The sequence below is a fragment of the Aptenodytes forsteri genome, unplaced genomic scaffold (genome assembly GCF_000699145.1).
Source record: "Aptenodytes forsteri isolate BGI_AS27 unplaced genomic scaffold, ASM69914v1 Scaffold172, whole genome shotgun sequence".
In the NCBI taxonomy this organism is placed as follows: domain Eukaryota; kingdom Metazoa; phylum Chordata; class Aves; order Sphenisciformes; family Spheniscidae; genus Aptenodytes; species Aptenodytes forsteri.
The window spans coordinates 1,018,513-1,030,744 of NW_008795018.1; the positions used below are offsets into that span (position 1 = coordinate 1,018,513).

Genomic DNA, 12,232 nt, shown 5'->3' on the forward strand with positions numbered 1-12,232 from the left:
TCACTTTATGTAATCAACTTCCTTCATGCTTGCACTTTTCTTACTGTATTGTATCTTTTCAGACACAAAGTTCTCTAACTTGTCAAGATCACTTTCAATTTCAAGCTTGTTTTCCTGCCTACTTAGAGAATCATAGAATAGCTTGGTTTGGAAGGGACCTTTAAAGGTCACCTTGTCCAATCCCTCTGCAATGAGGAAGCACATCTTCAGCTAGATCAGCGTCTCTCACGAGTTGGCAATCTGAAGGTTTACTAGGTGTGATTTCTACAGTGTCCTAGTGACAACAGCATACCCCCACAGAGGTTCACTTCTGTGTTTGTCTTAATTTGCAAGACTTTCAAGACTTACTAGCTAGCATAATAAATTGCTCAGTGGTTCTATTCAATAACGTGAAAACTAGGATAATAGTGCAAATGTATTCTGCCTGAGGATGTTAGTCATACCTGCAGCAAAATCATTGCTATTGATAAGAATACAAATCTTGTGCAATTAAGAAGTTTTGCAGTACAGAAGTGTTTCCAGGAGATTCTAGGACAGGAAAATAATTATACTGAAATGCTGACTCCTTTATACAGGTAGTCTCTGGCATGTCTTGGATCAAACAATTCGTGAATATTTTATTTTAATAAGTTTTGGAGAAGTCTGTCTGACACCTATTACTTAATCTAAAAGAAAACTTGAATAAATCAGAATTACTTAAATTGCTTCTGAAACATAATTGCTGTAAATATAACAGAAGCATAATTGCTGTAAATATAGGAACAAAAACATGAGAGACACGAGCAACACACTACAATACAGGGTCTCAATAGAAGGAACTTTGAGGGTTGTATCCAGGTGAAATTACAGGGGAAATTTAACAGACGGTACCAGTGAACCTTATGGGAATTTTAGTTTAGGCTCTGGAATAAACATACCTAGTCTTGGAAGGAAAGATTAGGTGGTGTGTAATGACCATTTAGAAAAGAATTCTTGCAGCAGTTACTGTCTCAAGAAAGAAATTAATTTGTAGATGCCAATTCATTTATTTCCAAAATTGGTATCATATATTAGACTTATATAATAATATATAATAAATTATTACTAAAGTAATGCTTTACTTGGGCTTTTTGTTTCCTTCAGGGTTTTTTTTGCCAAATAGGATGGCCATTCTTCAAGGCACTGACATGTTCAGTATTGTCAGCTTATAACATCATGATATTGTCTGTATCTCCTGGTATCACCTGTTCAATAGTTTATAATTTTTATCAGTATTGTGTGTAAAGCAGATGGCTTGTCTATGATGTTTTGCCAAGACATAGTGGTTAAAATGGATCACTCACTGTACTGACTCATTACCTTTCTTTATGTACAATTACACTTTGTTTTTCCCATTGACATGTTATGTCACATTTGTCTGAACTCACGTTAATCTGCCATTTTGTTGCACAGTTCAGACCATTTCAGTTTCTAGGTAAAACAACATTCAGCTCTAATTCTGGCATTTATCCTTGATGAAATTGCCATTCCATGTTTTTTCTCCTGTCGCTATCCACTTCCAGGTGCTTGCTATAACTTCAATATTCGTTTTATATGAACTGAACTTTTTATATGTAATGTAAATACGTAAATTTTAACGGCTTTAATTTTCTCTTGAGACCTGTCTCATACCATGTGTGTCTCTTGTCCATCCTGTGCATTGTGGGGGGAGGCAGAGGAGGGGGTCTGCACTTGACTGTCAGGGAACAGGAGGCCTAACATAAGACTGTTCTGTATGTCTACTGCTTATATTTTTAATCTAAAGATGTTTAAATAAAGTACGGAGATCTGTTTGGTAAGGAATTTTCCTGGTTTCAAACTCTATCTTACTTAAGTCCAAAAAAGTTAGGTGGGATAGAAGTCTCTTCAGCTAGATAGGGCACAGGCTGTTACTGAAGTCCTTGAATAATACATTCTGTGCCAGCACTGAGCTGGTTTACAAGACCATGTATTAAGCAGCTTTGTTGCCTGTCATAGTTCATGTCTGCAGCTGTACTACTACGGTAGCTGGCTGTAGAGAATTTGCATTCAGTGGAACTTTAGTCTTAAAGATTTGTAGCCATTTTCCAGTGTGTTCTCAGAAAGCTAAATGAATAACTTTATAGAGCATGTTCTACTGATTTTTTGACTAGTTGTTTGGGTCTTTTTTAATTAGCCTAAAATGAATTTATTTTCTAAAATCAAAAAGATAACAAATGAAAAGAAGTTGTGCTCTGTAGGTGTCACTTTGAAAAGTTTTCCAACACCAGAAGCCACTACAGAATTATCTTTTGACAGATTGTCTCCCTTTAGACCGCCATGTATGAAGAAAATCAGGCTAAATAGTAATTTTTTGTAGAATTGTCCCATCAACCGTAGGTCCTGTGCAATCACCTTTTCTAAACAGAATACCTGCTTATATAACCACTTCATGGACAGCAGTGACCTTGTAGAAAACCAGGATGTAAAATTAAGAGTAAATAAACATTAAAAAATATTTCTAAATTTTCCTTAAGCAACAGGCTTTAACAGATCCATAATCAAAGAACTGATCAGGAATAATTCCTTAGAACTTGCTTTTAAGCCTTGGCTTTCTTACAAGACTTCTGCAGTCTGCTGTGTAGTTTTTCTGTTCTAGAAACCCTTTCCAGCTTTTGAGGAAAGCAAAAATTACGGATCACTCTGTACACTCCAGCTGGAGAGAGCAGTGCAGTTTCAGTACCGTTCTTGCCCGGCCACTGCACTTTTTACACCCATCAGATAGCTTTGCTTCGCAGATCTTTGCCCATGGTGGCATTTCCGTAGTATTCTGTCTGCCTTTTATGTAAATGGTATTTGGTTAATTAATTTGAAATACAGCAGCGTGGCAGGAGCGCCTTGTGAAGCTTTTTACTAGTACTGTCACTTCAAGTTCTTTTCAAAACTTGCTTGTTACTTATAAGTCCTGGGAAAAGAAAATCTCCCTCCTTCGCTGCGTATCATACATATTCACTAGAGGAAAACTGTTAAGATGTATACACGTTTTCGGTGTGGGCATGTTGTTCCAGTCCTTCTGCATCCTCACTCTGTCCTGAGAATTGTTCAGGAGGCAGACTGGTTATAAGACCTTTAATGCCACCAGCTTCTTCAATACTCTTAGTCTTTCTTAGACCAGATTTATGAGAGAGCAGTGAGATGGAGTAAAAAAGAATTGTCAGGCCCTGGAAGAATAAGGTCTCTATTATTCTTGACAAAGAACTTTGTATTACGAATTCTGCTTTCTGTTTTATTCCTAAATTCTGATCTACCTTTTTCTCCTCTTTGCCATTCATGATGACTTGGTCTGCTGCCCCAGAGAAACTAAGTCATTCAGAAACAGGAAAGAGAACAAAACCTCAAGAATCTAGGAGAAAGGAGAAATCAGTGTTCCTGGGGGAAGAGAGGAACTATTAGCAAAGCAAATCTCCAGAAAGCTGAAACAGAGTGGAAATGTTTTGTTTCTTTGGGAATGCAATCTGTAATTCTGTTGCTATATAAAGCAGGGTATTTGGTTAGAGCTGGTTATTAACATATGTTTTGTTTTAAAATTTAATAAGTATTCATGATTAGTAGTGAACCCGTTGATTTCTAGGATGTTGTCCATGGGAGTAATGTGTAAGGAATTAAAACCGAAGTCCAAAATGGAAGTTGATGTTCCATTGAGCTAACGGGAAACAATTATTGCTGATTATAGGTATATCAGAGATTATGCTACTCGGAGTCACCATAGCAAAAAAAAATCTCGTTTCTTTTTGCACACAAGAGTCACCATAGCAAAAAAAAAATCTCGTTTCTTTTTGCACACAAGACAGTTTTGGCTCAAGACATAACAAACGTTTTGCCAACAAATCATTTTGAAACCCAAATGGAAGCCTGAAGTAAAATTCCAGTTCGTGGATAAACTGACATTTAGTCTAGTGACTTGACTGTTTGCCCATTTTCTGACTGCATGAATAAATTTATCTAAGAATTGTGTATATGTTGAAATAGTGCATCCTGAATGGTTTTTCCTAATGGTGTTGAATGTTCTAATCTACAAGATATTGTACTTGCATTTTTTTTGAGTCTGGCTTCATTTCTCTTCTTAATTTGGGAAAAATCTGGCTAGACTAGCTAGGTGTAAAGAATGGAAGAATGCAAACTGAAGTGAGGAAGAATGCAAAATAAATCACTCTTCAAACATTGTATGTATCGATACTCTTAACGAGGCAACAAAAAGGCAGTGAAGACTCTACTGGTTCTTTGACTAAGAGAGGGAATTAATGAGATGCACTTTCCTCATTACATGCCCCAATGGCATATTGCTGGCAGCTGGATATTTACCTATGAGCACCAACAATTTATAGCATCCAAACCATTTTCTGTTTGCAAAAAGTGTCTCTGGCTATCTGACTGCCTTGGCAGATGGTCCAAACGCAGAATGGGGATGGAGGCTGAGTGACTGTCTGCCTGTGAGTACTGGCTTCTCCAGGTTGCTTGAGATTTGGTGTCAGTATACCAGTAAGAAATGTTAATGCGGCTTCCCTGCATGACTTGCAAAGATTAGAGGATATTAGTGTTCATTCCCTGAATTTTCCTTTAAGTTCTCAGTAGACAAAAAGTAAAATTAAAATTCCCCAAGATTCATGTATAGTCCAACTGAGGTTTTTTTGATTTGGGACCCCTTCTTATTCTGAAAAGAATATCAAGCAGAAATGAAACAAACCTCTAATATCTAGAGGGGCCAGGTTGGTTGTGCAGAGAGGGGAAATAATTGTAACAGTAGGAATGAGCATCATCAGACAGGACAGAAGAGACCACGCACAGACTTTTAACAAACAGTCTAAGAGAACTTCCTTAAAATAGGCTTTGGAGATATTTATAGAAACTGGGAGAAGGAATGTCTTCTGTTCTCTTGCCAAGTTCTGTAGCTGTACAATAAAGTGCAACGGCGTGTAAGACAGAGTGCAGTTTTGATAGGAGGTCTTTTTAGGAGCAACTGATCCCAAATAAAAGAAACTAAAAGTGGTAAGTTCATTAGCTTGAAGGTATTCATGCCAATTAACGAAGTTAAACTGCTTTCAGTGGTTGCAAATCACTTCAGAAGAACGAAGTAAAAATTGTTTTGTCCCTATTTTGCTGTCAAGCTACTTTGGCATAGACCAGCATTTTCTTTTCCTATATGAATGAGTTTTGCTGTGGCCCATATATTTCTTCCCTAAATAAAAGGTACAGAAATTAAGAAATTAGACCAAGGCAAGCAACTGAGGCTTTCGAAGATGTCCCTGTCCTTTCTGTAGACTGTACTGGCCAGAAGGCAGTGGGATACTCACGTCTGTGTTCCTTTGCCTTTGTTCATGTCAGTGGCAAAATATATGGAAATAATTCGTTGAACTTTTATTGCATGGTTAACTTGCCACAGTGTTTACTGTGCTTATTCTGCTGGTTTTTTTAGATGAGTGTGCCACTGACAGAAGTTCCTTTAAGTGGTACTATCACACCCTGCCTGATCTGAATACAGCAAAGAGAGTGTTTGGATATATTTTATTATATATCTCAAATAATTCAGACTGGGAAGGTTTTCCTTTTGAGGCCATATTATGTGAACTGCTTCTTTTATGATGCTGTTTAGGTTGTGATTGTATTAGTATTCCAGAAGGCTAAAGTTTTTGTGATTTAAAATGTAAAAGAAATGAAATACTTTAGCAAGGAAGCATTTTCTACAAGAGAATCTTCAGATATGTCTCGTTGGAAAAATGCAGTTGTTTATTTATTCCATATCAGTTGCTGGTTAATGAACATAAAAATTCATTTGTTCCTACGTTGTTTGACAGACTGCCATTACCAGATCATAAATTTATGGGCTACTGGAAAGTCGATCAGCCCGGGAATGCACGACAGAAACTGCTGTGTCCAACAGAAACTCAAAAAATAGATGTAAAGATTAAAAAAAAACTTTTTTTTTTTTTTTTTTTTAATTCATGTAATACTGTTTTTATGTATTGGGATGCAAAGAATCTAAAATGTGATTAATTTCTTCAGGAAAAAGAGTATATACAAAGCGTGGTGCTTGTTACCTGTTCTTGGGTTTTTTATACTGACTAGAAAAATGAATGTTTTTGTATACCTGGCCCTCACAATATAAGATGTGCTTTCAAATCAGTAAGTTTGGTCAGAAGTTGTTGAAAAGAGGTTTTTATAAGGATATTGAAATAGCATATTTGAAGGAACTTTGGAGCTGTTTTGGATGCTTAGAGGTGGCTGGTTTCAGGCCTCAGATCTCAATTTTTGGATGAGATCAGAGACTGAAATGAAAGCTGTTTTCTGTTTCTGTTCTGCATGCAGCTGAACTCTTATGGGTCTTTGGTACTGCCAAGTTTGAATCTGAACCTTTGGTACAATTTGACCTGCAGCCAAAGCTTCTAAGTCCTTTTCAGCTTTGAGTTCTTGGCTTGACTTCAGTAATTATTACTCCAGTGAATAAGGAAAAACCTGAACTGCTAATGTGATGTAGGGGTGAGATTTAAACTTTATATAATAAGAAATTGCCATTGAACTTCTTTGAAACAAAAATATTCTGATTTTTTCCTTGTATGGACTGTGTTTTATCAATACATGATACCTCCTTCATGCCACTGAGCAGTAAGTTTCAAACCAATAAAAGACTAAAGAGGAAAGGCATGATGGTTTCTATACTGTAAAGAAAATGGCAGTATGGACATTCAGAGAGCTTGCAGAAAAGCATTTCCTCTTCCCTTTATTTATTTAGTAATTGGTCTGTTTCAATTGTTAATAGTATTAACAGTCTTGAAGAAGGCTTCAAGATTTCCATAAAGAAGGGTGAGTGAAATATTTTAGCAAGGCCTCATTGTTATCATTTGTTTTAGGGCCCTGTGTACTTAAATATCCAAGGATTTCCACTGGAACGACATGAAGCCAGGTCCCTCAGTTTTACAGAAGAACTTGCTTTTTGGACGCTGCCTTTGGGTGAAGTTAACTTAGTTTGCGATGTCACGGTAACAAAAGGTGCGGTAAGAAAAGCTAGTAACTTTTGTAATGATCCCCAATATTATAAATACGTGAAATATCCTAGAAGTGAGGAAGAACTAAGCTGTTGACTTCATAAGTGCTCGCCGACAGCCAGTGGCAGAATATAAAAGGGCAATATGAGGGATTTTAAGTGTAATAACACCACTTCAGTGCATTTACAATAGTGTGTATTTCTGGCTATGTTTGCAATGGAGTATAGGAATAATACTAAGAATTGGAATATGGGAATGGAGGATATGGAGTATAGGAATAATAATTTATCTTTTTGCACTTTTTTTAACAGTAGATGAAATACAAAAATAATCAGCCACTGAAATGGGAGCATAATTTCACTGAGACATTGTGGTCTTTGTAAGGATATGCATCCTTCTCAAACTAAGAGAAGGATATGTAATTAAAGTAGAACAAAGCCACAAAATTGCAAGTCTGTTTAGTTTTTATGTTCAACACTGTATTGCTTCAGAAAAACAATTCTTTGACTTTTCCTCTCTCTCTAGGACAATTCAGTTTTAATACAAATCTTGTAACTTGCAGAGTGCTGTGCTTTTTTTTCCTGTGCTTATACCGATTAAAATTCTTTTCACTGGATCAAGCCTGCCTTAGTTACCTATACTACTTGTGTCCCAAAGTGAATTGCACTGTTGGGAACATTCATAAATGTTTTTAGGGTTCACCATTAAACATGTCTAAACTTTATTGTGTATTATAAACAGATCACTGATGATCAGTACTGGAATGCTGCCTTTTCTGCTTGTAGCTGTAGTTTCAAATACATTAACAAACTTTTATGACAGCAAAACAGAAATTACATGGCTTTCAATTGATTTTAATAATTGTCTGAACTCAGTCAGGAAGATGCTATATGTGAAAAGTTCCATACAAAGTTTGCATTCATGTCATGTTTAATTATTAAATATATTAATTGAAAGGGAGGATGAGATAGAGAAGGAGGGAGAACCAAGTTTATAAACAAAAACATCTGGACAGATTTTGTGTATACTAGCAGCTGGCAGGCACTGCAGTCATATCTACACAAATGTGCCTTGCACTACTTGTTTAAAGAGTTAATAATGTTGTGGCAAGATTCTGCCTGTTAACGTTTAGTTAGTATCAAGAGACCATTTCTCTCTTTATCTTCATGTGTCAACGGTGGTAATTTTGCTGTACATTTTGCTATATCATCTGCCGAGTTTATGACACATATATTTCCAGAAGAGCAATGCACAGTGTCAGTAGCCTTTCATTAATTTTATTTTCTTATTTCAGAAGAGGAAGCCGAAAATGTTCTTTACGTTACTACATGCAATCCTGTTTCCTTGTACTTCATGAACGTTTCTAGTAAGAGTGGATACTTTGTGGATCTTTATGACCTCTTCCCAAGAACAGTTGGAAATGTCTGGCAACCTTTTGTGACTGTGGCACTGCTGGGAAATCCACTCAAAGGTCAAGTGGTTCTACATGAAGAGGAGGTAAAAAAAATGAAAATACAGCTAAATGTTTAGTGATAAGCAAAGTAGTATCATAAGGGTAGGATCGCTGAGGAGTCTACCTCTATGGATTGAAATAGCCTGGACAAGCCTACCCCCTTCTGAATGTTCTCTTTTTCACTATACTTGAAGCTTAGGAGTTGCCTTCAGCTTTAGTTTTTATGTGTAGATTTTCCTCTTGTGCTTTTTAGCTGGACAATGTCCTTTTGCGTTCTTGAAGCTGAGTTCTACCTGCTTATCTTATTTCTCTTACTGATAGAGGGAGACTGGCCTTCATGGGAGAAAGGGAGATAGTGAGTTGAGTTCAGGAGTCTCAGTCAAGCAGCATATGTTTGCAAAGTGCAAAGTACAAAGTAAGCTGTTTTATGCTGTGAACTTAAGTTCTGCTCCTATCTTGTCCCCTTTTTACTTTTCAAATAGTATATGAAAGAGACATTTTCTGAGTCACAAAGTAAAATGTTGCTTGTATTTGCTTCATGCCACTATTTCTGATTTGTTTTGTGAATCCTGATATTTCTCATTCTGTAACATTTGAAGTACCGAGACTAGAAAGAAGACTATGTAAGCCTTGACATCTAGTGTATCAGCAGTGCAAATTTAGAACCACTGATGACTTCAGCGTTGGTTTGACTTGAATCCTTTTTTAAAGTCAAGTATTGCATACTTTCCACATACTTTCCACTTTCCATTACTATCAGTGAACTGATTGGAACATTTCCAATTAAAAACTTCTTTGCCCAGGAGTGGGAAGGGACAACAGTTGATACAGTCCTGCTGCTGTTTGTTTTTTAATATTAATAATAGTTTATGATGTTACCTACCAGTCATAGTGGTTTGACATGGACATTTAATCTGGTCATTATTGTTGGTTGGCTTTTCCTTTTCCTTTTGTTGTTCTTAATTTCTTCTGCCCATTTTTCAGTAGGTGAGAGACTCTGATCTAGAAGAACCTTTCCTACATTGAGTTGGAGTATTAAGTAGTTTTCAGTCATTTCATAACTAGTGTCTCTGTGATACTGTTGTTCCAGGAACGTTTGTCAAGTGTTGATGCCACTTTCTGGTCTCAAACACTACAGTTAAGCTCAATGCCTTATGAGAAACACAATTCTTCCACCTTTAGTAGAACTGCCTATGCCTTCTTTAGCTTTGCCTTGGACACTTTCCAATGCCAACTGGAAAAAATATGATTCTGAAGTTACCTGCTTGTGGTGATTGCCTGTGCGGTTGTCTTGAGCAGCTGTAGAAGTACCATTTGGGCTATTTTGGGATGCACATAACACATTTGTTTGGTTCTAAACAATCCTTGGCCTTTTTTGGCGAAGTCAACGCAGGAAACTGTAAAACAGATGACAGTCTATCTCGTGTCTAAGAACGTTTAGAATGTCTCACACTTTTTAATATAAAGCCCAGCAATATTCTTTGCTTTCTAAGTCTCTGAAATTCCTACTGTGAAAATAATTGTCCTGCTAGTTTTGTTTTTAACCAAATCACAGCAGCATTTGGTGTCAGCAATGAAGTTTTTATCAAAGGTTCATCTGTGAAGCTTTAGGTAGTTAACTCTGTGACTGGTTTTGCCTGTCCTCATGGAATATATTTTTCAGTGACAGAATTAAACTCTGAAATAAAGTTTGTTCTGTGGAGAGATTGTGGTAGCTCAGTGCCCCTTTCCAGATGACTTCAGTTGAGCTGTAACCTCATGTTTTTCTCTGACAACGCTTAAATATTGCCCATTTCAGTCTTGCCTTTCTTAGCAAGTGCTACAGGTGAACAAATCCTGTCTGAAAATAAGCCTGTTTTACACTGCTGGAAAATAATACAGAATTACAATATTCTGAATGCTTTGCATTATTTTAGGACTTTTTCCGCAGTGTTAACATTAAGATAGACCTTACTCATTGAGTGTGAAAATATGTTTCATTAAAGTACAAACTTGGTTGCAAAAAATTATTGTATACTTAGGAGACCATTCAAAAGTAATTTTAGACTTCTTGAGGAACTTAAGTAAGCATCTTGTGCAGAAGAAATGATGAAAAAGGATTTTCTTGTGTATCGCATGCTCGTGTCCATGGACTACAATTTATTTGGGATTTTTTTTTTAAATGAGGTACCAAAGCACAGGTCAGACGAATGCTGCTGTTGTAGTCTTCACAGCCACTGCTGTCCTTCCTTACATTAGGGTTCATGTGTTAGGATCTCTGCATTTCTAGTTCCTACTGAATCAAAAGAAGGATTCTCAAGTAGTTTAATTTTTCCACATAGAGCTTAGGTTTTATTCCCAACTCTTCCTGCAGTGGAGCCATGGAAAAATCATGTGCTTTCTTTGGGCATCTGTGAAATGAGGTGGATATTGCTGTGTATGAAGTTAAATCCATTATTATAGATGTTAGCAGGTAAGCATATAGTCTAAGTTAATCATCCAAGTACCTTCTGTATCTGTTGGGAGGATAAAGGTGATCTGCAAGAGCAATGCATCCCAGCTAAGGTAGAGCATGGTGAATTGCCCTCTGGAGGTGCCTATCTCTTTCCACTGGCTACAGAAGGAGCCTTGGCACATAGTCAAGATGCCTACCTTCAGGTGTACTAAGGTCACTGGCAGCTGTAATCTCAGAATTTGCAGCATTCACACGTCAAGACAGGTAGATTAGTGGCACATCTGTACTTTGGGCAAGGCTCCAAGGGTTAGCTACTTGTGCTAAGGGTGCCTCAAACAGATCTTCAAGAAAAACAAGTAATGTAAATGATGTATGTGATGCTTTAGAGGTTCATCAACATGTACTTGCAAAAAGACCAAGAAATATTAACAGTATTTATAGAAATAAGAAGTTGCATTTCTTAAAAAAAGACCACTTGACAGCTGATATTTCATAAATAATGTAATCCATTAATTAGACAATACCAAAAGCTAAAGATTTTTCCCAAATTTTGTTTTAATAAAGGTCTTTGGAGATGAATGTTTCTGACTAAGTTATAAAAAAGAACAATTTTAAATGGATGATAACCTTATTGGGAAGGATGAGATGATGATATTGTGGCTCTTCAAATAAGCTTGTGTGATTTATTTCCCAGATGACGTCCGTCTGGATTCAATAGAGCCCTCCAGTGAAATAAAATGAAAAATCACCATTCCTTCCTGTCCTTTTAAATAAAATTTTACTAAAACTAAACTCCTCTGGGATTTAACTTAACTTAAATAGCACAAATCGGAGATTTATCTGCTTTTAAGCCACCTTTACATCTTCTTGGAAGAAAGAGTAGATGATTCTGTTCCTCGCAATGGCCATTGGTCTTGGTGAGCGCAACGTGTTTTGACTCTATCTTTTTGTTCAGACTAAGCTGGATGGCCGGGCCCAGAGAGTTGTGGTGAATGGAGTTACATCCAGTTGGCAGCCGGTCACGAGCGGTGTTCCCCAGGGCTCAGTTTTGGGGCCGGTCTTGTTCAATGTCTTTATCGATGATCTGGATGAGGGGATTGAGTGCACCCTCAGTAAGTTTGCAGACGACACCAAGTTGGGCAGGCGTGTTGATCTGCTCGAGGGCAGGAAGGCTCTGCAGAGGGACCTGGACAGGCTGGATCCATGGGCCGAGGTCAACTGTATGAGATTCAACAAGGCCAAGTGCCGGGTCCTGCACTTTGGCCACAACAACCCCATGCAGCGCTACAGGCTTGGGGAAGAGTGGCTGGAAAGCTGCCCGGCAGAAAA

General features: G+C 37.3%; 1 protein-coding gene across 2 annotated transcripts in view; it reads left to right on the plus strand.

The window, feature by feature from the left end:
* VWA8 (von Willebrand factor A domain containing 8) overlaps positions 1-12,232 on the plus strand; it is a 211,062-nt gene that overhangs the window by 126,327 nt on the left and 72,503 nt on the right. For both annotated transcript variants that reach the window (XM_009275642.1, XM_009275641.1), the window contains exons 27-29: positions 5,829-5,937; positions 6,882-7,020; positions 8,311-8,513. In XM_009275642.1, the coding sequence (XP_009273917.1) occupies positions 5,829-5,937; positions 6,882-7,020; positions 8,311-8,513 (451 nt within the window). The remainder of the gene's footprint in view (positions 1-5,828; positions 5,938-6,881; positions 7,021-8,310; positions 8,514-12,232) is intronic.